The sequence below is a fragment of the Varanus komodoensis genome, unplaced genomic scaffold (genome assembly GCF_004798865.1).
Source record: "Varanus komodoensis strain SLA01 unplaced genomic scaffold, ASM479886v1 scaffold4, whole genome shotgun sequence".
Taxonomy (NCBI): Eukaryota; Metazoa; Chordata; class Lepidosauria; order Squamata; family Varanidae; genus Varanus; species Varanus komodoensis.
This window is the reverse complement of record NW_025335941.1, coordinates 33,872,269-33,897,597: the sequence shown is the minus strand read 5'-3', so window position 1 is coordinate 33,897,597 and position 25,329 is coordinate 33,872,269. Positions and strand designations below refer to the sequence as shown.

At 38.6% G+C, this 25,329-nt stretch overlaps 1 protein-coding gene across 4 annotated transcripts in view; it reads left to right on the top strand.

Moving 5' to 3' along the window:
* Positions 1-23,021, top strand: part of ALCAM (activated leukocyte cell adhesion molecule) — a 143,478-nt gene extending 120,457 nt beyond the window's left edge. The window contains exons 10-17 of one of the 4 annotated variants that reach the window (XM_044441454.1): positions 565-700; positions 1,189-1,316; positions 1,948-2,080; positions 4,642-4,680; positions 6,410-6,527; positions 10,654-10,710; positions 18,709-18,825; positions 21,007-23,021. In XM_044441454.1, the coding sequence (XP_044297389.1) occupies positions 565-700; positions 1,189-1,316; positions 1,948-2,080; positions 4,642-4,680; positions 6,410-6,527; positions 10,654-10,710; positions 18,709-18,796 (699 nt within the window). In that variant the 3' untranslated portion in view covers positions 18,797-18,825; positions 21,007-23,021. Of the gene's footprint in view, positions 1-564; positions 701-1,188; positions 1,317-1,947; positions 2,081-2,734; positions 2,937-4,641; positions 4,681-6,409; positions 6,528-6,698; positions 7,274-10,653; positions 10,711-18,708; positions 18,826-21,006 lie in introns of those variants that run through there. The other 3 variants (XM_044441457.1, XR_006415823.1, XM_044441458.1) reach the window with 3 other exon arrangements.
* The last annotated feature ends 2,308 nt before the right edge of the window (positions 23,022-25,329 follow it).

Here is a 25,329-nt window from a genome sequence, read left to right as displayed (position 1 = left end):
AGGTTCTTTCTCCACAGGCAGGGAGGAAGTTTGGGGTTGAAGCTCCAGCTCCTAGCATTTAGGTCAGAGCACTGTTTCCAACTACAGAGTTGAGGACTCTAAATATCCTTTGGTCTCCTCAGATGCTGTCTAGAGGCCATAGGATTTTTCCTTGCTTGCATTTTTATTAATTGTATTGCTTCTAAACTGTATACTGTTCTAGCTGTATTTTGAGTCACTTTGTGAAGGCCTTTTGCCTTGAAAAGTAGAGCATAAATAGAAGGAAAAAATTGGCAGATCACTGTGATAGGGAATTAAAATATTTTTTCTATGATATTCTTAAGAGGCCTGCATGGCACTGCTTTCACTTTTACACTCCATTTTACCTTGTTTGTCGTTTCCTTAGACTCTCTTGTGTTTGCAGAGGCACCACTGCAAGCAACCCACAGCCATTCTCGCCCTTTGTTTCCATGCACACTTCACCTCCAGAGGAGCTGAATTTCACAAACTGATTTGAACGATGCCACACCTTTTAAAGATGAACATGTCCTCAATTTGCATTGTTTAACTTGCTGTTTTTATCAGGACAATACCAGAATGCGGACAAGCCCATCTTTTTCAAGTTTACAGTACCAAGATGCAGGAAATTACATCTGTGAAACTACTTTACAGGAGGTTGAGGGGTTAAAGAAAAGTCAAATACTTACACTAATAGTACAAGGTAATATGTGATTGACTGTTAACATCTTATAATGTTGTTGTCTATAACTTTCATGTTGGTTTTTAACTTTAGAATCCCCTTCCACTTAAACCTGGCACTGCATAAATTTAGAAGGCTGAAAAAGATGCATGTTTATCATAACATAACTTTACATTGCATAAATAGAAACATTTGACTAGGCTTTTGGGGTGGGGATGAGGGAATATGTTATGTAATATTCAAGCTGTTCTATCTTTTGAACTGCATGTTTAAGGGCATAATCCTATGTGTATTTAGACAGGGGGGAAATCCCATAGCTTGCAACATTCCCCAGCCAACAGTACTGAGAGCGGAAGCACCTTTTCTGTCTAAAGATCCCTAGGACTGTGCCCTAAATGACCTATTTTACATTTTGTGCTTTTTAAACATGTTATAATGTCATTTCATTGCTCTTTAGCTTGAATCTTTTAAGAAATCAGTAATACAGATTTATCCTTTTTGATTTTAAGGAAAACCTCAGATCAAAATGTCGAAGAGAACTGGCCCAGATGGATCACATAAAATCATAGCTTGTCATGTGGAGGGGTTTCCCAAGCCAGTGGTACAGTGGACGATGAGTGGAGGGGCCATAAATAAAGCAAGTAATTTTCTCATTGCCTTTCATTTCAGTTCAGTAAATTCAGCAATAGAAAAGCACGTACAGAATAGATGAAACCAGGGAGCCAGATTAGACATTCATTGCCTCTAATCTATTATACAAGTTAGTTAACTGAAGTCAAAAAGTTAGAAAACGCAATACTGTGCAGTAGTCTCTTAAGTATATGTGCTCTGAAATAGAATCCAAAGAGGTCAATGAGCATAACACTTACATCGCCTCTTCAGTAAGGTGAAGTCACTTTAACAATAAGTGCTCTAGTTTAGTTAAACTCAACTTAACCTTCACTTATATATGTCAGTCACAAATGGAAAACAACCAAGAATAGAATCAGGCATACTTTCCTCTCAGAAATCCCATTTATATACACTATTTCCCAATAGCCGGAAGGAAATACAGAAAGGATAAAGTATGAAACTCCTAGGATAACTCCTAAAAATGTTTCCAGATGTTTGTGTAGCATGCTGCTATACATGAACATGTAATATATATAGTTAATATAGATGTTTAACCAAAATACTAATCTCATTTTTAAAGTTTGTACATAGGGAGAGAGAATTTATTTGTTATCCCAATGCATTTTCAAAATTATTCCTTTTTAATTTCTTTCCAGACAGAGGAGACTAGATTTGCCAATGGAAAATTCATTAGTAAAATTGAAATTGCTCCTGAAGAGAATGTTACAGTAACATGCATTGCTGAAAATCATCTGGAGAGAGCTGTGATTTCTATGAATGTATCTGCTAGTAAGCACATCAATTTCATTTTATGTTTAAAGTGCATTTGAAAAAACAAGAAAACTGGAAGAGATGGCACCTTTCTTTTTCACGTACAGTGTTCATCACTGCTCTTGCTCTCTCATGTGTAGCTCAGTGCTGGAATGTTGTTTACAAGTTGCTTCATTGTTTTCACATAGGCAAGGATAAGGCAGAAATGTACCCTTAGCGACTCATTTTCAGGACTGTGTTGCCATGGTAAATGTTGACACTTTTTCAGAAGATGCTCAGAAATGCAAATGACTTTGGGCATACTAACACACTTCTGAATGTTATTTCCATGCCACAGAAACCCAAAGTAAATCAGATCTTTTGTAATTATGTCGGTTTGCATGCTGCATTCTCTTGCATCACTTTTATTTTTGAAAACTTTGTAATATGTTAGATCTCTGCAATGCCAAGTGAGCAATTCTAATACTAGGCACAAGGGATATCCAAAGCTGGATAAAACCTTTATCCAAAGCTTTGCCAGACTTCTGTCAGCAGGATGGAAAGGGGAGAAGAATGGTGTTGTTTTTTCCCTTCCTGTCTCTCCCCCCACCTGCCCCTTTCTGCTTTTTCTTCGCTGCTGTGATTGCAGTTCCATTGGTTGTTATTGAAGGGACTGTTTTACATTTTCCTCAGTTCAGCTCTGGCAGTGGGGGTGGCATTTCAAAGGAATAAGAAGACTTGTGGATTCAAGTATCTCCCTGATTCACCATGCCAGGCCCACATGACTGTCTCTTTCTGCCTCTGCCAATTTTGAAGCTTCAGCATTAGAGCTGCAAGGGCCGCAGAAGTTTCCATAGCACCTGGAAGGACCAAAGGGACTATAGCCCAAATAAAGGTTTCCATTCAATTCCATGACTCAGTCACTTTTACATGGAGGGTATGGTCAACTGCTCTTTAGATCTATAGTGAGTTACCTAGCATTTTCCTGGTCTCTGGTTTGCAGAAATTCAGAGTGGCAGTTTGCCATTCAGAAATAAATCCCATTGGGACTTACTGCCAAGGTAGCATATGTAGGATTGCAGCCTTAGGGCAGAATCCTGTAGTGTCCCAACATCATCTGGGAGGCCATACGATTCTGTAGAGTCCTACCTCTGAGAACCTGTGGCCTCACACCTGGGACTCCAGAGACTGAGCCAGGGGAGTGCAGAAAGACCCATGCCAGCTGCTCCCCAGCAAGGTTGCAACTGGAGTTCAAGGCAGGGAGTGGAAGAGGCGCATCTAATTCACTGAACTAAGTGGGTTGAGTCCGGATCACACCTCTACTTGTATATTGCCATGATTTTCGCCAGTTCCCATTGCTTCTTCCATCTTTTTTCTCACCAAAGAAAAGTTATTAAGAAAGAAAAGGCTGAATAGATACGAAATGCATTCCACTTCTTAGCTCTAAGAGCACTTCATCTGAATGCAGCTCCTAGGCCCAGTCCTAGCCTTAAGAGACCATTGCCCATACATGCAAGTGATTTTTAATTGGCTTTCTCTGAAATGTGGAACACAGGCTTTTAGGAACCATTAATATGCAACGTAGTCCCACCACAATGATAAAAGTGGGCACCTTTTCAGTGGCAAATGCACAATAAGCTGCCGCCACGGTGGAAGGAAAAACCTAGCTGTGGTGAATACTCATGGTGTAGTTTGTTCCCTCAATAAAGAAAGGGAGCAATAGCTTTATTTGTATTCTGGGTTCCCAACAGAGTGTGGTCATGAAAAGAGATTTATATTGCTTGCACATTATGAGATATCAAAAAAATATCTAATGGGTGTCTCTAACAACCATGTTCCACTAGGAAATCACAATAGCAATGAATGCTGTTTGATGAATTGCCTTGTTCCCATATAAAATTCTTGTACTCTGAATGCTTTGAATATGTGATATTAATCCAATTGAATCTGTTTTATGGGAGATGAACATGGACAAAACATAAGAACTCACTGCCCAATAACTGCACAATATACAATATGCAGACCAATCCTCATCTATGCAAGGGACAACATAATTCTATTAGGGAACTTCTAAAACTGGAGTACCCCTATACATCTCCAGATCCAGGAACTGTAACATTTTCTAGCCTATCAGATTTTTGGTAGGCATGTAGAGACAATCCCCGTGAATTGTGTAGTGCCCTTATCAGTCTGTTTATTGACTTTAGCACATACATTGATCAAGGGATGTTTGCCTGAAGTCACCCAAGGGTGCTAAAGTTTAATCAACTCTCTGTCCGCAGTAATAAAGTGATGAGAACTCAGCATGCAGTGCTGTGTAACACATAAATACTTCTTCTGACTAAGCATTTATAAGATTAAACTTGTCACTTGTGGAATAAAGCTCTTTCATATGATACATTATAGATATAAAGTAAGGATTGCTGCCTAAAAAAATAAGATTAATCATTTTGTTGTGTGGCTGATGTTGAATTAAGTATGAACACTTCTGGCTCAGCTGAAAAATAGATCATTTTATTGTTAAATATCATAGCAGACTGGAAGTTATGAAGGTGACTTTCATATATCAACAGCTTTTAAAAACAAACATTTCTTTTCAGTAAGTTTCCGAGAACCCGATGAACCAGAAGAAAAAAATGGTAAGTTCAAAAAAGAAGATACTTATTTAGCATTATTAGATCAAAATGTTTTATTTATTTTTCCAACTTGTGTCATTTTGGGAATATACTGTAGGTAGAAACATAAAGAAATGGTAATAGTTCTTACAGTAGGTTATATCCTATTTAATTAAATAAAGCATAAAAATACAAAAATACAGTTTGATCTCCGTCTATAAATGCATAGGATTGTGCCTTAAGTTGCCCTTAGACTAGAGTTGGGTAAGTTATGCTATTCTGTAAGTACAACTAGATCTAGCTAAAACAGGTAAGCAAAGAAAGTTGCATCTATGAAAGAATATCACTTCTTCCATAAATTTATAACATTACTGGTCTTGAACTAAGAAATAGTGCTGTAAAATTATGGATAGGTTCACACAATCACAGGGAGTAAAATAAATCATCATGGTTTATTTCCCCTTCTTGTCCATGCTGGCCATGGGCCACCAAAAAGCATAATTATCCTTGCCAGAAAAGTTGTCAAGAATCCAGGGAGGAGCGGTTGTTGGACTGGTTTGCAAAGGTTTGCCGGTTTGCAAAGGTTCAGGGTGTTCTGTAAACCTCTCTACCTACTCACCCTCACCAGGTCCAGATGTTACAACAACCCATGTCCAGAATGGTAATATGCTAATTAGACAGCTCACAATTGGCACATGGAGGAATGGAAAATAAGCCACCATGGCTTATATTCCCTCCATGTTTCTGTACATCTGCTCACTAAGGAAAAGGCTGTGATTCTCAAGCCATTCAGCCCCAAAGAACAATATAAGCCCATCCATCTACTCAGGAACATAGGTAACTTCAGAGTCAAGTTACATGTGACTTTAAAGATATAATATGCAGCTACATGTTTTCTTCTTTTCGTACAAAAAGCACAGGAACCTAAAACAGAGTGAGACCCTAGTGTGGGGGTTAGTGCATTTGGTGGGAGCCTTGCTTTGGACCCAGCCTGGAAGGGGCCATAACTCTGTGGTAGAACACATGCTTCTTATGCAGAAGTCCCAGGTTCATTCAATCCATAGCATCATCAGATAGGGCCTAGAAAGGATCCTGACTTAAGCCTAGAAAGCCATTGCCAATAAGTGTCAACAATATGTAGATGGAGCAGTGGGATGACTCTGTATGGACAAGCATCCTGTATCTCTTTCAAGGAATATGTGCCTGCAATGTGTAATTCCAAAAACCAATCCACATTCATAGCTTGTACCATGGAAGAAACAATGGTGAGGATTTGTCATGTTGGGAAGAGAATTAGAAATACATGCTTTGATGCACCTATATTGTGATTCTTCTGATAGCCTGAGTGTTCAGTAAAGAATATCTATCAAAGCCAATACAAAAAGAATGTTGGCAAGTTTGGAGTGATATTTAATTCTAGGTAGAATTCTTTTCTTTTAAAGCAGAGGAGGTAGATGCTTGTATAGGTCACAGACTGCAGAGACCTACTTAGTAATTTGTGGCATGGTAAACTCTCAGAAGTGGTCTCTTTGTCATCCTTCTAATGTAAATGAGACTACAGATTAGATATGGAACAAATAGCTTTAGGCCCACAAGTTAAAACTAAGCCAGCACCTTTAAATGTGCATGCTATCATGATGTTGTTCTTTAATTTCTGATTTAGAAATACTTTAGGACATGTATAAGCTTTAGCCAGTTTTTCATGCTTTGTTTGATCAAGCCACTGCATCACCTTTTTCTTCTTTTGTTTTAGGTGATAGTAGGGAAAATGCTAATGACCAGACAAAACTAATAGTAGGAATTGTGGTTGGTCTTCTTCTGGCAGTTCTGGTAGCAGGCGTTGCTTATGGGCTATACATGAAGAAATCAAAGTAAGACTTCATTGATTACATTCTTAACCTACTATAGTTACGAAAGATAATCTCTCACCACATTTTCTTTTATAGCATTCTGTAAGTACAGTTAGGAGCATGAATATGCTTCAAGTACAAATCCATGAGTATTTATTTATTTAAAATCTTTTTGTATCTTCATCAAAATAGATTCCATGACAGTTTAAATTACAAATACAGACATAAAAGATGAGCCAGCAAATAAAGGAGCAGTCAAAAATAATTAAAAGTGAGTAAAAAGGACTTCAGTTGCAACCCTATACATGCTTACAAGGTAAATTCCATTGAACTCAGTGGGATTTGCTTCTGAGTAGACGTGTATGGCTGTACTGTGAAAGCCTGAACAAATAGAAACATGTTTGCTTTTTGTCTAAGTGTAAACAGGAATAGCATTAGGAAAACATTTTATGATGAAGGCTTTCCATAATCACAATGCCACTGCTGGACAAGTGCTTTCTCCAGTTGCCACTCATGTTGCTTCTTAGAAAGTAGTCACATGGATAAGAGCATCACTGGGAGATAACCCAAGATCACAGGCAGGAACTAGTCTCTTCTCCGAGTATCTAGGTCCCAAGCCATTTCAAGCCAATGTACAGATCACATTTTCATATAAAATGGAAAGGTGCACTTGGGAATAATGGTTTGGAGCTTAAACCACCTGCTTGTCCCTAGTAAACCTAGTTCGATGCAGCATGAAGTCTGTGATGGAGAATCCTCTGTATAAATCAAGAAGTTAGAGAATAAAGCCAGTTCCATAGATCCTATAAGCCCAAGTTTTCATCTTTATTCCCATTTTTATCTTTGTTTCTATTTCTTGATCATGCTGGAGTAGGAGACAACTCTGGAAACTAACCTATGAATAAATACAAGCAGATACTCTTGCTTCTTTCAAGAACACTTAGCACTACAGGAATGCTATTCTTTGGTCAGCCTGTTTTCATCATTTTAATGGACTGAATGTAGGACAAGTATGCTGGTTATGAAATATTGATAAAAGAAAATAAAGAGGCATTTATTAATTTCATCATTTCCACTCTTACAGTTGTCCCTTGATAACTCGAAACCATGAAGATGGATTTAGATATCCATGCTGGTGATGTAATGATCACAGTTCATAATAAACCTGGGCATTTACAGTATTTACAATTTTTAACACACAGTGACATGTGCCACATCTGCTAAGAATAATGAATATCAGTGAGAAGTCTCTACGGCCTGTAATTAATCACAGCATGAATTAACTGTTAACCTGTTGCTAAACCATGCTTAGTTATACCTGAATGCCCATGAGTAGCAACAACACAGCAAGCAAAGCTAGGTACTCTGCTCAAAAAAAGAAATGAGCAGATTGTTGATTTGTTCCCATACTTTCTCCATAGCTATATTACACAACTATCTATATTACAATAGTATTATATTTAGGTAAATATAAGGACATGCAATATAATTTATTATTATTGTAGTTACATTTCTCACACACAGTGGGAGAACATCATGATGAGCTGTCACAGCAATGGCAGTCGGCTATGTTCTATCTGTTTGCTTATGTGTAACCAAGTCCTCCTCTACAGTTTCAGTCTTGATATTATGAAGCGTTCTCACTTACTGCAAATAAGTGAACAGTTGATTTTGAAAACATCCTAGCTAGAGGGGCCTTTTAATGAGGCTCACGTTTGAGTCCTCGTAGAGGTCAGTGGTAAGCGTGAAGCAAAGCTTGTCCTTCCTTTCAGCGTCATCATTAGGAAGAACAGAATTTTTTTGAAACAACTGAGTTGACCTAGCCCATTTGTTGATAGAGCTTTTAGTACTTAAATGCCATGATGATTGGCCTGGATTTGGGTATTCTCTCTCCCCAACCACTACCTGGAAAGTGTAGGTATTTTGGATTTTCCTGAAAGCTACTTGCCACTATGTTGACTCTGGGTTTTGTTGCGGGTGAACTCCATTGGATGTGGATATCCTGGCCTGGGAGGGAGCTGCAGCAGTTCTGCTGCTGTCATGCCTTTGTGCCTGGCTACTTGAGGATGTACAGCTGAGACAAGGATCCTCTTTCCAGCTCATGTTCAACTTTCCCATTGCTCAGTTCAACTTCTTTTATGTACATCTATAATCTTTATTCTGCCTCAGGTCTGAAATTGGCTTACAGCTGGCTATATGATACCAGTGTATCTGCTGAGCATATCATGAAGAGCAGACTGTTGTTGTTAGTGATGCTAATAAGATTGCTAATTACAGGTTGCTAATAAAGTTGCTAGTTCCCAAGAACATTATCTTGGTTGAATGAGCATGAAGCTTCCTTTGTCTTTGTAGGTCTTCTTTCCTCCCACTCAGTTACTTCAAATCTTCCTTCACACGTAGAATATGATTGAAGCTAACTTTTTTCCCAAGTACAAATGTGGGTAGAAACAAAAAACAAAAGGAATAGGATTATGTTTGCTAGCCCTGTGTCTGGTCACTGTGCATTGATGTGAGTCTTTAAAGCAAAGCCTACACATGAACAAGTATGTTCTGTTTATGCAGTCTGTGTACAGGGTCCTTGGACTATTCATTCACACCCACACACACAAATCAAAGAGGTAGGAAAAATGTTAGGAATGAGCCAAGCGTAAGAATGATACATCTCTATGGCAATTAGCTAGTTTAATTTCAGTTCTAAAATGTTCTTTCTGAAAATAAAAACAAATTGGTACCGTTGTCATTCTGGCCTATTATTTCTGCACTGCAATTCATCCTGCTTCTTTCTGCCCATTTTACCATTATAGGATAATAAACCTAATTGCTAGCCCCTCAAAGGGAGTTGGAAAAGACTGGTGAGAAACAGATACATCTTTTAAAGGGCATATTCCTATGCATTCCTGCCATACTAATTTGGCTAGAGTTTCTCCTCTAAGGGAAGAATACCCTTGCAAGTACTGCCCTATAATTTAATTATAGTATCCTATAATTAAAGTACCTTTTAACTTAAAACATACATGACTGTATGACACCTGTTCCAAGGTCAGCTTTTCAAGCTATAGTAGTCTGAAGGATAATGCACCAGTGAAAAGGTGTATACTATGATTAGATGATTGCCAGGAGTGATAATTCAGCTGATTAGGTTTTATTCAGAACTGACAGGTATAGTAATTATTTATAATTTTAAACAAACAATTTTACTTAGTACCCAGTATAATCTGTTAAATCGTGTTAGTCTTATCTGCATCTTGAAAATAACCCAACTGGCCCCCTGCTTAAAAGAGTTTTACCCACTGACAGCATTCTTTAGTATTTTTAGACACCATTGTAGTTAGCTACTGATTTTAATGTGCTAGAGCACTGGAAGCCATCTCAGCAGCACTAACACAGGAAACTGCTACTGTTTAAAGCAGTATTCCTTGATCTTTTGCAGTAAGGCACTGAGCAATCTTTCCATACCTAAGGGGCCCAGATGAAACAAGACAGCAGGTTGCCAAGCTGAGAGTTTTTAGACATTTAAGAAGAGAAATTGGGAAAAGAGGAAAGAATGGAGAATGGCTACCTGGGTAAGGAATACCTGGGTAACTTTAGTGCATAAGCAAGGTACCAGCACACCCAGACTAAAGAATCCCTGGCTGGTGGCTTATGAGAGCTCGGAATAGGTTCCAAAGCAAATTCAAAGCACTGGATTATAGGAATATTCCCTATGCTAGAAGGTCCAGAAGAGACTGAGACAGTTAAAGCCAAAACTAGAAGTTGCACAGAGGTTACCAACCAACATCTCTGTCATAACATTTAGTCAAAATACAATGTGCAACATGGTATCTTCATGTTAATAGTTTTTTTTTTCATCCTCCACAAACAGTAGCTAATGAAGTACAGAGCAGGTCTCAGAAATGAATGAGCTTTCAACATAAATGTGCCTCTCAGTATAAATCATTGTTGCAGTTTGAAGTGTGAAAAGTGATGGCATATTTAACAACATGAGGATTTCACAAAAACCATGGCACAGAAAATGGCAGCGCTGTCCATTTTTAAATCCTTCCTGACACGTTGCCCAGTCACACATGTGGGTTATCCCTATAGGCCACCCCTCTCAAGCAGTTTTTGATCAGTTGAAAAATTGTTCACCTAATGTCTGTCCCCAAAGGGATGTCAACGGAGAGTCTGAGAAGGAAGCGGCACAGAACATTCAAACCCTCCCGAGGCAAGAAAGTTATTTCTTTATGTGTGTTGTGGTTAGTAGAATCTCTATTGTCTTGTCATTTCCTCTAGCAAGAACTTGATGTAAGGGCCTAATAAGACATTAAGATTTTATAGTTTTTTGGTTGAAATGTTACTTCAAGGTTTAACTGAAAACAGGCATTAATCAATGTAGCCCCTTTAAATGTCCCTTAATGAGGAACTCATAATAGGCTACGTGGACTCTGAAACCAAAACTATTAAGACTGTTAAAAGTATTCTATTAAATGATTCTGTTTGAAGTTGAGAGTGAAGGCCTGTCCCTTCCATGTCTGTGTGCCCTTGAGTGTGTGTTGTGTAAAAGGTTACTAAATCTCACATCTGCACTATGAATAAGGTATGACCCGTAGGATATGAGGAAACTCCCTGTGCAGCCAGTAGCTAGGCGGCTTCTAGACAATCATCCTTGCCTTTGGTCAACTTCATTCACAGAACATTAATTTTAGTGCCGTCATTTTTAGAATACCATAAAAACAATCATTTTGAAGGGAAAAGTCTGACTTGTTTTTTACTTGTTGCCATTTGCTTTGGGAATGCATAATTTGAACTCACTGTTTTCGCTGTAAGCACATGGAACCAGGTTTATAATAGAGCAGGAAGACATTCAAGTAATTTCTGGAATGCACAAAAGGAAAGTCCTGCAGCTTGGATGAAAATGAGAACTACAGTAATTTTTATGATGAAATGCCCAGAAAATCCTTGAAGCCAGCATCCTTAATCATTTTGAGTTAATTGCTAATTTCTCATTAAAAGAAATTTGTCATTATACAATTAACCAAAAAGGTCTCTCTTGTTGTGTCCAACTTAGAAAAATTAAACATTTTGGCATATATATTTCCTATATTTGTTTATCCACTATAATGTTCATCTGTTTTCCAGTGTATTTTAATATATTTATTTATTAATTACAGTTTTATAGAGTTCTAATTTCATAGAACTTAAAAAATAGCATAAACAAGGGCTACCCAACTAATTATTACCAAGGCCCTAATTAGACTCAGATATATTTGGTTGGAGCATAGTTGCCATATTGTGTGCCGTCATGACATGGCTTAGCTTAGTTAATTTTTCTTCTTTTGCTATGATGGTTCAATGAACTTATATCTAATGTTTAGGCATTTATTCCATACTGATCAGCACATACCTGAAAAAGAGGTTAGTCCCATTGAAAGCAGTGGCCCATGCTTTCAGGTACAAGTACTTACCATTAGGAACTGAGAAGGACTGAGAGGATTATCGTCTCATTTCATCTATTTGGAGAAACAAAATTGAAGCTATGAAGTGCCGAACAAAGAAGTTTCAGAGATATTATAACTATCCCAGAGAGCTGGTACTATTAATTATGCCCCATACCTAAATTATAGAGATAACTGTTAGGACTGGAATGAAAGAGCTGAAATTAAAATTTTGGGACTTTAAGGGGGAGGTAAATTTGACTCCCTTAACAGATGGGTCAAGGAATTTTCACACTGGGAGGAAGTGTGTAATGCAGCAGGGAAACTTTTGTATTCCCCTGAAATTTCCCCTGCTGGATACTTAGTGTGGCTACATCAAGTATCCTGGCATCTGCGGCCAAAGTGAGTAGAGATGGCAGCGGACAACCCAGAAGCAATCACCTGTTGTTACCTGCCTCTCAACCCAAAGACAAATTGAAAATGTTCAGGGTTGGAAACTGAACAGAGTCTGTCTCCACAGAGACTTTGCTAATATATTTGCCACCCCTGAAAGGGGCTAAAATGGCCTTTTCACCACAGAAGTTGTGAAGTGGGGAGAATAATGTGGCCAACCACTCTTTTTACAGATATATTTTCCTATTATAAAACCAGTCAATGGCAAGAAACATTTTCTGCAAATTATTCTTGCAACAATATAGAAAGAAAGCAAGAATAATAGGCATACTGAGTGTATAAGCTTTTGGTTATGTGCACATTAATATGGCCAAATTACATAGTCAGAGATGGATTACTTTTTATCTTAGGCACTTTATCTTGGAAAGTAGTGATTGCTGCAAAGGTCAGACAAGCTGCAATATACAAAAGAAAATTTAAATGGAACCTTCCCCAGTGCTATGATCTCATGAAGGGCTAACTTCTCAGACCTCATCATGAATTCTATTAATATCATCATGTTTTTGCTTATCTCTAATTATCACTTGTTTGTTTCACAAATCCCCTTAGTGGAGATCTTTCAGTATTAGTAATAAACAGATAAAAAATAAAGTAAAAAGCCAAAGTCATAAGGTGAAAATGTACTGCCACTATGTTCCAATAAGTGCCCACGATGCTGCCCTTTACTCCCTTTCTAGCCCCTTTCAATCAAATGTCCTCTCTGCAATATTTCTTTGGCATCATCACCTTGAATATGAATGAAGGGAGGGAGCAAGTCAAAATGAACTGTCTGATGGCAAACAAAAGATCTCTGCAGTTGGCCATTGCTTTCAGTTACAGAGCTCCCTCTATCCTACCATGAACTAAGGAATACTGATGAGTTGGTAACAGGTTATGCAACTCTGTTAGTTTGGGGAATGTGTCCTAGAGCCATTCCTCTCTACACATACATGAGTTAGACTAGCATGGTTGTAAGGAACGTATTTATCTATTCATTCCATTTCTATATCACTCAGCTGAAGCTCTCTGGGGAGTTCATAACAGTTAAAACAATAAAACTCAAAAAATACAATATAAAAGTTTAAAACACAGTGTTAAATAATGAGAGAAACAAATTAGAATCTAGCAACAATGCAAAGACTAAAAATGCAGTACCATACTTAAAACAAAGACTGAAAGAGTAAAATGCCTGAAGACATTTTTAAAAATTCACTTTTTGCCAAAAACAGCATAATGTTGGTGTCTGGCAAGCCTTTCTGGGAAGCTTATTACACAACTGGATGCCCCAACAACAAAGTGCATCTTAGTAGCCACCTCATTTTCTTTGGTAGGAGTTCCTGAAGAAGGACCATTTCCAGGTCCAGGAAGCTATATATGGAAAAAGACAATTGTTTAGTTAGCCTGGACCATTTAGGGCTTTGAATATTAATACTAGCACTTTGAATCAGGCCTAAAACTGGACTGGCAGCCCCTGCAAATGGAAAAGTATAACATTCTGGGATCACATTGGCCAGTCCCTATTAACAATCCTTACTGCCCTGTTTTAATGCAGTCCATTACTGCATCCAAGCAGTGGCAAAGAAAATGTATGTACTGCTCCACTTGGCTTTAAGGGAAATGAGGAATAGAATAAGGTGTTACCCACATTTTGGTGATACTTTTGTCATTACCTTTGAATAACCAACCTCAGCTGTTTTGTATAGACATTGAATGATAAAAGGAATTTTTGAAAAGCCTTGCAGCATCCCATAACTGCAAAGTGACAGAGCATTATTTCCTTTGCACCACCTTCTGGAATTGGCCATGTAAGTAGGAATGGAACTGTTCTTTCCACTCCCAGGCCAGATAGCCTATGCAAAAGGGTACCGTAATTGATAGTACTGAAAGCCATTGAGAGGTCCAAGAGAATTAGTAGGGCCATGCGTCCCTTGTTTTTCTCCCAGCAAAGGTCATCTCACAGGGATCTGATTCTTTTATTTCCAGAAAACAGCCATACAGTCTCAGTTATTTAGCTGCCACATTTTGTACAAACTGCAAATTCTTAACAGTCTTCCAGTGCAGTCCCACATAGAGTGCATTGCAGTAATCTAACTTTGAGTTACCAGAAGATAGTTACTGAAACCAGGCTCTCTCTCCAGGCAAGGCACAGCTGGACCACCAGCTAAAGCTAGTAGAAGGCACTCCATGCCACTGAGACCACCTGAGTCTCAAGTGACAAAGATGACTCCAGGAGAATCCCCAAGCTACCAACCTGCTTCTTCAAGGGGAATGAAACCCCATTCAGAACAGGTTGAACATCCTACTTTCATTCAGTGGAACAGCATTTCAGTCTTCTTCTGTTCACCCTCATCTAGTCCAGTGTTGCAGTCAAGTACTGATTTAGCACATCCACAGCCTAACCTGATAGATACAAAAAGGAGATAGAAAGGTGCATGTCACCAGCATACTAATGGCAATGAACTCCAGAACTTCAGTGGGTTCATGTAAATGTTAAGTACTTAAGAAATCCAATGGTGGAGAATCCATGGGGCAATCAATATTACTGAAGCACCACCTTCTGAAGCCATCCATCCAAATGGGAACAGAACTACTACAATGTAGTAGTCTACCCTTGTAACTTAGACAGTCAAATCAGAAGGATCCCATGGTTGGTATCAAAAGCTCTCCAGAGATCCAGGTATATAAACAGAGTTATACTTCCCCATCGTGTTCCTGATTTATTTATTTATTTATTTAGGATAGTTATATGCCGTCCTTTGCAAAAGCCTCAGGACGACTTACAAATATATATCATCATACAGGACAAACAAAGCCTTTTCCATGCCAGATCCTGCCCTGAGCCCCAGCTGATTGGATCCAAGCAGATCTGGATCCATTTCAAAGCAATTGCACTTAGGAATTTGGATAAACTTACAAAAAACAGAGACCTCAGTATAGTAAGAAGAACATTAGAGAGAACCTTGTGTGATAGCAAAACATAATGCAGTCCATGAAAGTTAAGCCAGTAATCTGACTGTTAGAGCAGTAGAACAGTGGAACTAATGACCTCAGGAGGTTGTGGGCTCTCCCACAGTAGAGGCATTCAAGCTCCAACTGGACAGCCATCTGAAAGGAAAGGTTTAAATTGAGCAGGGGGTTGGGCCCAGTGGCCTTCTGGCCTCTTCCAGCTCTACTATTCTGTGAACCCTGTACCTGCAAAGGAGAATCCACATTGGCTGATCTAATACCCCATTACAAATATTGGATGGGCTTGTAATTTCCCAGCACATGCATCATTCTCAAGTGCTGTGTGAGCAGAAAAAGGGGGTATTCCAAGAAAGAGGCAAAATCACAAAATAACATGTGGTATAACATGAAAGAGAGCACAGCAAAAGAAAGAATTCTTTCTCCCTCTAAAAAGCACGATATGCTGAAATGTGTTGGGCATATGGCATCTTCCAGCAGATGCTTTTCAACTGATCCTTATTTTGAGGCTTGGCTCTTTTTGCCTTTACTCCATAGAATAGCATGGTTGTGCCATGTGTAACAGAATAATAAGTTGAGAAAAGATTGGCAGAGCCATCATCAGTTGAGAAAGTCAGTCAGAAATGGGACAGAGGCAGGTTATGAGCAGTCAGAGAGTGTTACTTGTTAGAATTATGTAGTGAGAGCAAACAGGGCAAAGTTAGAATTAGTTAATGAGAAGATGGATTTGGGATCAGGGAAAATAATAAAAGCCAGTGTGGTGTAGTGGATATGAATGCAGGATTGGGACGTAGGCAATCTGGGTTCTAGCCACCATTCAGCTATGGGGCAATTGAGGAGAGGAGAGGAGAGGAAAGGAATGGAGAGGAGGGGAGGAGAGAGGAGAGGAGAGATACAAGTCTAATAGATAAAAAATAAAAAAGCTGGTACTAAGGATAGACCATAGAAAGGAGTAAGTGGCATTAGGTTATTAGACTATTATTTATTCCTTTTTATCAAAACTTAATCCGAAAATTACATTCAGTGTTGTAACTACATGTGTTCTGTTCTGACTAGTTTCTAAGGTTGGTATCTCTCACCCCACGTGCTGACCTTGATAGACAAAATTAAATCTATAGAAAGGCAAGTCTGACTGTCCTCAGTAAGCTATAAGTGGGGACAATGGATTCATTTTGACTGTGTTTGGAAAATCTGAGTTCAGTGCACCAGCTTAGAACTTGAGCCTTCTTCTGACCACATCACAGACCCTGTCTTTCTCACAAGCAATTACATTTCCAAATTTGAACAAACAAACAAACAAAAACATGCCAGGCTTTTCTGATACCTAACATCTTGGAAGATATTTTGTTTCCCATTTGTTATGGTCATTATATGTGCTATGCCCAATATCTAGGTATAGAAAAGCTGTAGTGGCTAACGTACACCCTAATTTTAGGTGAGAGCTTTGATATATGGCTAAGGATGCTGCAGAACGTGCGACAGCAGGACTCCAGTGTCTCTGTAGTTGCCTTAAATTAATCCCTGGCCCTGTCACTGCCTTAGTTGTCCCTATTTTTGTTTCTTGCATCCCTTGAAGACAATGTTGCATCTTCTTTTCTGTGCTGATTTATTCTATGTAATAAGAGCATAGAGAAAATTCAAAGGGCAATAATTGCCCTTACTCCACTATCACAGTTTCATTTGACTGTGCTGAAAACAAAAGCACAAATTGCCTATAAGTAGAAACATGCTGGTGAAAGAAGATGCCGTCTAACTTTGCGCCACGCAGGAGTAGAATCAGCACAAATATGAAGATACAAAGTCATCCTTTTCTGGTAATAAAGTGATAACAATAAAAGAAATGCTACCTCCATGCTTAATCTTGGAACTGTTGAAATGCCTTTCTGCTTTTTTTTTTTTTTAACCACGATGTCAAAAATTTACAGCAGCTTTCCATTTTCAGACAGTAAGCTTTGGAAATTTTTGTAACAGGCCTATGTCTGCCGTTTTGCTTCACTGCCTTGCTGAACAATGCATGTGAAGAGTCAAAGTCACTCCAGCTCTCAGGCTATACTAAGCATAGGCATAAACTTGTCACCGCTCTTTTTTCTGCAAAAGACCTGTGCATGTGTTAAGCTTCCTGTGGCACAAGGGATTTCATTTGTATCACTTATATGGATTTGCGCATTTACATTTTAAAGCTGAAGTCTTTAAAATGTTATCACACTAATGCAGGAGTCTTTCACCTTGGCAGACTGTGAAAGCTTCTCCCCCATGTAATAAAAACTTTAGTATGGTATTACGTTAAGCTACTCAGTGCCTTCACTCAATTAATACATCTATCTTTATGGAGAAATGAGCCTTGTGGTTCAAATGAGTCATACCTCATTTTCTCTTCACTCTTGAGAATTCAGACCTTTCTAGACATAGGTGCTTGAGAGTGTCAGGTGCACTGAATCAGACACCTGCAAGCCAGAGGGGGATTGTGCTGATCCCTGCTCTGACTACCAGCAGGAAGAACATAGACAAGCTGTGAACATTAGTTCCAAGTGTCAGCACAAGGATGAAATACAGATGCTTTGGAAGCACATGATTTATCCTTCAGGAAAGCAAACACCACCAGAGCAAATGAGGAGAAAGGAGCTAAAGGTTGCTTAAAAATCCCTGAACTGCCTGGGGGTGACACTGGCAAGCGAGCCCTAACTGCACAATCCTGTCTATGGATACTTAGAAGTAAGTCTCACTGACTTCAGTGGAGCATTCTACCTGATGGGTATATTTTATGAAGGGAAGCTACATGCAGTAGAAAGTTTTTGGAGGAAGGGAGATGTGCCCTTTGTCTCAGAGACCAGTACCAGCAGGTACATGAAGCCACATGAACATGCTTGTGTGTAAAATTAGCTTTTCTGGAAACTGTGCTTCATAATGAGTAGAAATATCTCTTTTTCATGAGCAAGCAGAACCTAGCAAGCCTAGAAAAGCAGGCATGTTTTTTTTTTTTTTTAATGGTGCTTTCTAATGTCTCATAATCAACATCTCCAGCTGTATGGTTTAGACTTCATGTAGGCTATTTTACCTTAAGAAAGGAGTGGTTGCCATATTGACAAAAATATCCTTGGAGCTGTTTGGTGTTAGTGATGCCACCATCTCTAAGGAAACATGAAGGGCATGTTGTTTCTTTGAACGTCAGGGAAGAAGGACAAATCCTTATACCCAGTGTAACTCCATTATGTGCAGATTTATAAAAGAGGGCAAGATAAATGTCAAACTCAGTTGTTACTAAGACTGCACAATGTTATTACAGGACTCAGTACATTGAGGTCTCTGTCTTGCAAATGTGAATGTAGTTGAACTGTAAGAACACAGAGGAAATAAGCTGTGCATTAATCCAAAGTGTGTTGCTCCCATTTTAGGTCAGCCTCAAAACATGTAGATAAAGATCTTGGGAATACAGAAGAAAATAAGAAATTAGAAGAAAACAATCACAAATCAGAAGCTTGAGAGTGAGAACTATGCAGTCACGATTCCAGGTAGCTGTGAACAGCTTTATAATTATTCTCTCTGTCCTTAATAAAATCAAAATGCTTTTTACCTTTGATGGATTTTATGAGTTTATATTATGTATTTACAGCAAGAAGAGCCAAAGAATGCCATCTGCAGGTCTTTCAATCACTTCTAACTTTCTGTGGCTGAACTAAGAACAATGCTTTAAGGATGCCTGTTATAGTTGAAGAACAGCCAACAGTGATTACCATACCATCAGGCAAACACTGTCTCTGTCTTAGACATCCTGGGACTGATTTGGTTACAGCTCTTCCAGTACATGAACATGCTCTAAAGTAACTATGACTTACTAAGTGAAGTCTAAACTTTGACTGAGCCAGAAATTTATTTATTTATACTTATATGCTGCCTATAACTGCAGAATGGCCTCCCTAGGTGGCTCACACAATAAAACAACATAAAACAGTTAAAAGAAATCATAAAACATAAAACTAGTACAATATAATAAAACCAATAAAGATCCATCAGCACTCACAGGCTTAGATATTAAAGAATTTCTTTAAAGGGTATGTCTTCTCTTGTCACCAAAAATAAAACAAAACCGGTGCTAAGCAAATTTCCCTAGGGAAGGAGTTCCAGAGATTGGGGGTGGGGGCAACAGTAGAAAAGGCCCTTCACCTATTTTCCACCCCTCTTATTTCCCTGGGGAATGGCTCTCATAGAAGGGCATCCTGAGCTGATATTAAGGGGCAGATAGGTATATACAGGTGTAAAAGGTCCTTCAGATAACTGGGCTCCAGGCCATTTAGATCTGAATTTACATCCAAAACAGGTAACTTTGCCCACTTCCAGTGACTCCAGGTCATCCCTGCCTTAATAGACGAGCTGCGCAGTTTTATCTTTGAGTTATTCCTCCAATGAGAAAGGCTAAACATTTACCCAATATGACATGTAGGGAGTCAGACAAGTAAGCTAGACTAGAGCATCCTTTGGGTTCACTCTGACGATTTTATGCCACTTTCCTTTCAGAAGCCACTTTTCAAAGAAACAATGTAAAAATGGGTTCTAATATGACATGAGTGACCTGAGAATGCAGATGCTTTAAAGATCAATCCAGGAAGGGGTCCAGTGCATCTTAAACAAGGATGAGCGATGAGTCACTGCAACCACAATTTAAGGTGGACAGGACCAGGAACACAGGAAAAGCAGAAGGCAGCCAGAATTTAGGAAAGCCTTCATGCTAGACACATTCAGAACAGCAAGCAATGAGATTCAGGACTTGCACAGTGACTTTAAGATAACTCTAGAGTCTGTGCTTTAATTTTAGCGGGGTGGTAAGAAAAGATAGTTCGTCTTTTCCATGTCTAATGCCCCCCCCCCCCCTTGTGCTCTTGTTGGCTAAAATTAAATTCTGAGCAAAGTCGGGTGTTTAACTCATCACCACCACAACTTTTCCTGTAAAACAAGCAGTCATGGAAGGTGAGACACTGTCCGAAACAGGTGCTAGGATTCTGGGTAAAAAATAAGTCTGAGAGGCGACTCAGTTGACACAAACATCAATACTATTGAACAGGATCCCATTTGTTTCTCTTGGTGCCTTTGTGTACCTGAGAGCAGCCAAGGCCAGGAGCCGACTTCCGGCTATTTCAAAAGGGTATCAAATAGAGCACCTCCATTTAACAGAACCCCAAATCTTCAAAGTTGTAGTGTCCCAGGTTTGCTACCGTGTATTAGGTACAGAAGATTCCTGATTGGGGCGTAGGGGTTTGAACCTTTGAGGATCCCACATTCTGCTTGAGGTGATTGCAGCCGCAAATAGTTTATCATACCCCTTGAAAGAGCAGCATAATGTATCACTTCCAAGATTCAAGACATTTAATGCTTTTTGGAAGAAACCACTCCAAATCACTTTTCATCACTTCCTGAGAAGAAATGTGCAGTGTATTGCTCTCCACTGTGATATTTTCCTACTGACACAGACTTTTCCTGATGGTTCTCTCTTTTTTTTAAAGTGTGTAAGTATGACCTCCCTGAGACACGTGGAACTCAAAATTAAAATCATTAGAATATGCTACAAAAACATATGTTCCAATAACCATTTCCTTTGCTTAGTAACATTCATGTTCTATGGAAAAATAACATTTTCTTGGATCATCTATGCCATCATGCTGATCATCTTGGCTCACCTTTCTCCCCCTCATTTTCAGAGAATAAATATAGACCAACCGAAGCATGAACATGGATTGTATTTAAGATATATATGAAGACGTGACGGCTCTCAAGTTTTCAAAGGAATTTACACTGTTATCTCAAGCTTACAAAAATATCAGCAAAACTAATTTGGGCAGCAGCCGTGATAATAGGTCAACAATTTGTGTTCTGTTTGAATATATTTTTTTTGTAAATGTCTGCACTGAAGATTTCTTTTGGTTTGCCTTTATGTAAATTTTTTACGTAGCTATTTTTATACACTGTAAGGCTTTGTTCTGGGAGTCGCTGGTAATCTGATGTATAGTGTATTGTTTTTATTTCCATTGGTTTTCGCACCCTTTAAAGAGGTACATTTCCAATTCTGATTGCTATCAGTAAAGCTCCTATTTTGCACAGCAAGTATTTAATTTATATGATTGCCTTATGGGAAAATGAGACACTTCTTTCTCTGTTTTTCAAACACTACTGAAGAAAAAGGGGTACGTACACCTGTAGGGAGGGACAGCAAAAGAAAAAGCAAAGTAACCAGTTTGTAAAAAAGAGAGAGAGAGAACCTGATCACATATAAAGGACATGTATATAATTGCCAAAAGAAGAATCAGGTAGCAAGCAAGAGTCATCATGTATACAGATGTCTACTAATAAGTCTTTTTTAAACAGGAAAATCTTTTTATTGATAGCATTCCAGAAAACTAATTGTTCTTGCAGTTCCATGATATATAGTGTGAATGACTGGAATTAAGAATTAGTTCTGAAGTATTTTTGTTATCCACTGCCTTAAAAATTACCTTTCTTTTTAATTTTGAAAAAAAAATCAGTCAAAATCAGAGGCTTATGTTTGGTTTTTTTAAAGTAATCATATCAAAGCTGCATTTTTCCACAAAATAGAATATATATTTTTGTGTGTGTGCATTTTTGTTAACTACACTACAGATATTGCACCTTGAAATAATTTTAGTGTTTTTAACTGGTACATAATTTATCAAGAAGTACATGAAATTGTAACAATAAAATTAAATCTATGTATCTTTAGTTACATTCAAGATTGTAACTTTATAAACCTGTTTTATGCTTGATAATTTTTTTAGAAAGTTAGCATAAAAAGAAACATTTGGATAGATCAGGGCAAATAGGCAGCACTATTAAGTAATGTTTCCTCTTAGCAAAAGACTAGCATCTGGAAGAATGTAATAGGTCATTTTGATAACGGCAGGAAGAAGTTACTAGAATAAGCATCAGGTTTCTGTTTACAGATTTACAAGCCAGGGAAACAGGAAGATTCTATAGATTGTGGAAAGGATAAGTGGAAGGAAAATGAGATGAAAATTAGGAATTGTATTTTGCCACTTAGGGGAAAAAACACTGTTGTAAATTTGTAAAATGTTGACTGTCTGGGCAGTAGTGACTGATATCTTAAATAAAAGCTTCCTGTAGTGTATTGGCATGGATTAAATACATGAAATGTCTTATAAATTCAATACTGTATAAAATATTACAGAAGGATCCTGTTAAATCCTCTCAGCATTGGTTAAGGCTTTATTCGGCAAGGGAACAAAATTATTCATGGTCAATGTTTTAAACCAAAGTTAAAAGGGGGATAAAACCAAAGTCTTTTGTTTTGCATGGCTAAGCCATTTATGATCTTTGTAAATACTGTGATTTTTTTCTTTCTTTTTCTTTTTTTAGAATTTTGTTTAAAAAAATTCTAAAAATTTTAAAGCACCTGTTTTCCAAAATAAAATGTGAACACACACAAAAAGGTTATATACAATTTGTGTTGGTGTGAAGACATCTCTGCTCATAAAGATAATTGAGTGAAGGGAAGAAAAAAAAGTTTTGCAGTGCAATGTGAATTATATGAGATATAAGCATACAAGGAATATATAACCATTTCTGGTCTGTAAAAAGTGGAAGCCACACAACTGGCCAGAACGTGAAATGAGTGGAGACCATGAAGGAAAGCACTTAATTTCTGTAGCCAATATCATCGTGAGAAAGGAATAAAACACTCGCCTTTTGTTCTATTGACCATCCAACCTAATTCTCGGGGGTGTTTTCTTCATTGTTCAGATTCACATCAGACATGTTTCAGGAATCAATAGTACAAATTAATTGTCACCATTCATGCCTGAAAGACAATAAAAGTGAAGTATGTTTTCACATTCCTGTCTGACATTTCAGTTCAAGGGGAATATTTGTGTATACGTGTGCATGAAACTTCTTAGTCATAATGACTGCATGCATCGCAGTCATATAAAAGTTTTTGCATATACTAACTTAATGGAGTGCCTTCATGGGGCTCACTGATCATTCCGTCAGAGCAGAACAAATTTCCTTCCTGATGTATGGAAATGTACAATACTAAAAGCTAAGATGCTGGAGCCTCTTAGAGACCAACCGGTTTATTATGTCATAAGCTTTCACAGGCAGTAGGCTGTTTCATCAAGTCTGTGAAATGAACTTAGAATTATAGATATGAATGCAGATAGCTTGTAAGGCAAATGTACAAATACATGGAGATCAGTTCACTCTAATGTTTCCTTTTCAGGAATTAGGAATCATCTTCACAACTCAGTCCTTTCCATAACTAACTGGAAGTACATCCAGTAGACATACCCCCATGAATGTGCATAGGATCTCAGCTTTTGAATTCAATTCTTTAGCATCCATCGTTGGACTACTTTAGAAGGTGGCAGGCTCTGTACATGCATTATCCCAAAAAAGTGCTAGATTTCCCATATGAATGGGATCCAATATTATTTTCTAACCATTTCAAAAGAAAACACTTTTACACAATTCTTCAAAAAACCAACTGTACAATACTAAAGCGAGGCCTAGAAGGAAATTAAGCTTTAAGCACATCTTAGTGGAATAGATCCCTTCTATGGGATCCTTTCCCTCTTTCTTCTGAATGCTGCCCTTCTTCTCTGTTACCCACTCCCCACCATACTGCATACAGCAAAGAAATGTCTTCACCACCCTGTTGACTCTCCACTTCCCCAGTGCTAGCAACCTTGGCTTCAAGGGAATAAGCTTGTTCCCTGAGAGCAAGGAGATCATCACTCCAAGCCCACAGCTGGCATACAGCCATACATGTGATGCTCAGTACAATACTAATGTTACCCACCACATCTCTGTTGGCTTTCTACTTTATAACTGTTTTGTTCTTGATGTTGATACAGCTGCAGCTACTGGGGTTGGAGCTTGTGAGCATGCCCTGGCTCTCAGGAAACCGATATATTCCCTTGAATCCAAGGTTACTGACCTGGGAATCTCAAAAGTAGGTTGGTATATGAGACCTTTGGGAACCAAATAGTAGTGTGACACTTTCTCTGCTGTCAGAGAGAGTAGAGGTCTCAAGGAGAGGAAAGCATCATTATGAGGAACAGAGAAAGGATTCTTTAGAAGGGATCCATTCCTAAGGGAAAATGAAATCTCACGTGAAGGATGTGTCTCTGGTGACTTCTGGTAGTGGGAGATTTGATCATTATACATATTTCTGGGCTTGTGGTGGGTGCATAAAATGCATGGTAAACTGCCTGCCTGGTTCATGTGCCGTCAACATTGTACTGTATGTAGGTAATGCTGACCTGGAGGCAGTGGTTGTGGTCAATGTTACTATCAAAGACCTGGGGAAATATAGTTGTAAGTTAATGGACACTAAATTGAGGTTGCTCCATACAAGAGTGAAAACCAGAGAACCAAAATGGCTTTCTTTGGAATTCTACCAACCCAAGCTTGATAGGCAGCCTGAGGAGACTCAGAGCATGGATGAGATGCTGGTATGCAGAGGAGGGATTCAGATTTGTTAGGCATTGGGCAGCATTTGGGACAAGCTGGGCTTCTCTGTGAGCCAGTTGGGACCCAATTGCTGGTGCTTGACATAAAAGGCAGCAAACTTTTAAACTGAACCTTGGGGGAAAGCTGATGGAAAGCTTCCAGTTTGGGTTGGCTTACCCATAGGGAATGAAGGTGAGCATGATTGTCCTAATGCAAAGGGGGAAGATATAGTCCAGAAGCATGTACTGAACATGATAGCAGTCAAAGAGGCATAGCAAACGATGCAAAAGCCAGAAGCACCAGAGTAGGAGGTAGGTATCAGCGTTTACGGGCTATTGCTAAATGCTGTATCAGTGTTTCTGGGCTGTCTCCCAGCCAAAAGGTGAGAGCTGGAATGCCTGGTTTTAAAGGAGAATGAAGACTTAGCAGACAAGACAGACCTTAAGGATTGGTGACAAACAGTGGGATAAAGTCATCTCTGGGTATAAAACTATGGAAAGACAGAGAAGACTACACTGTGGGAGGAATTCCTTTGAATT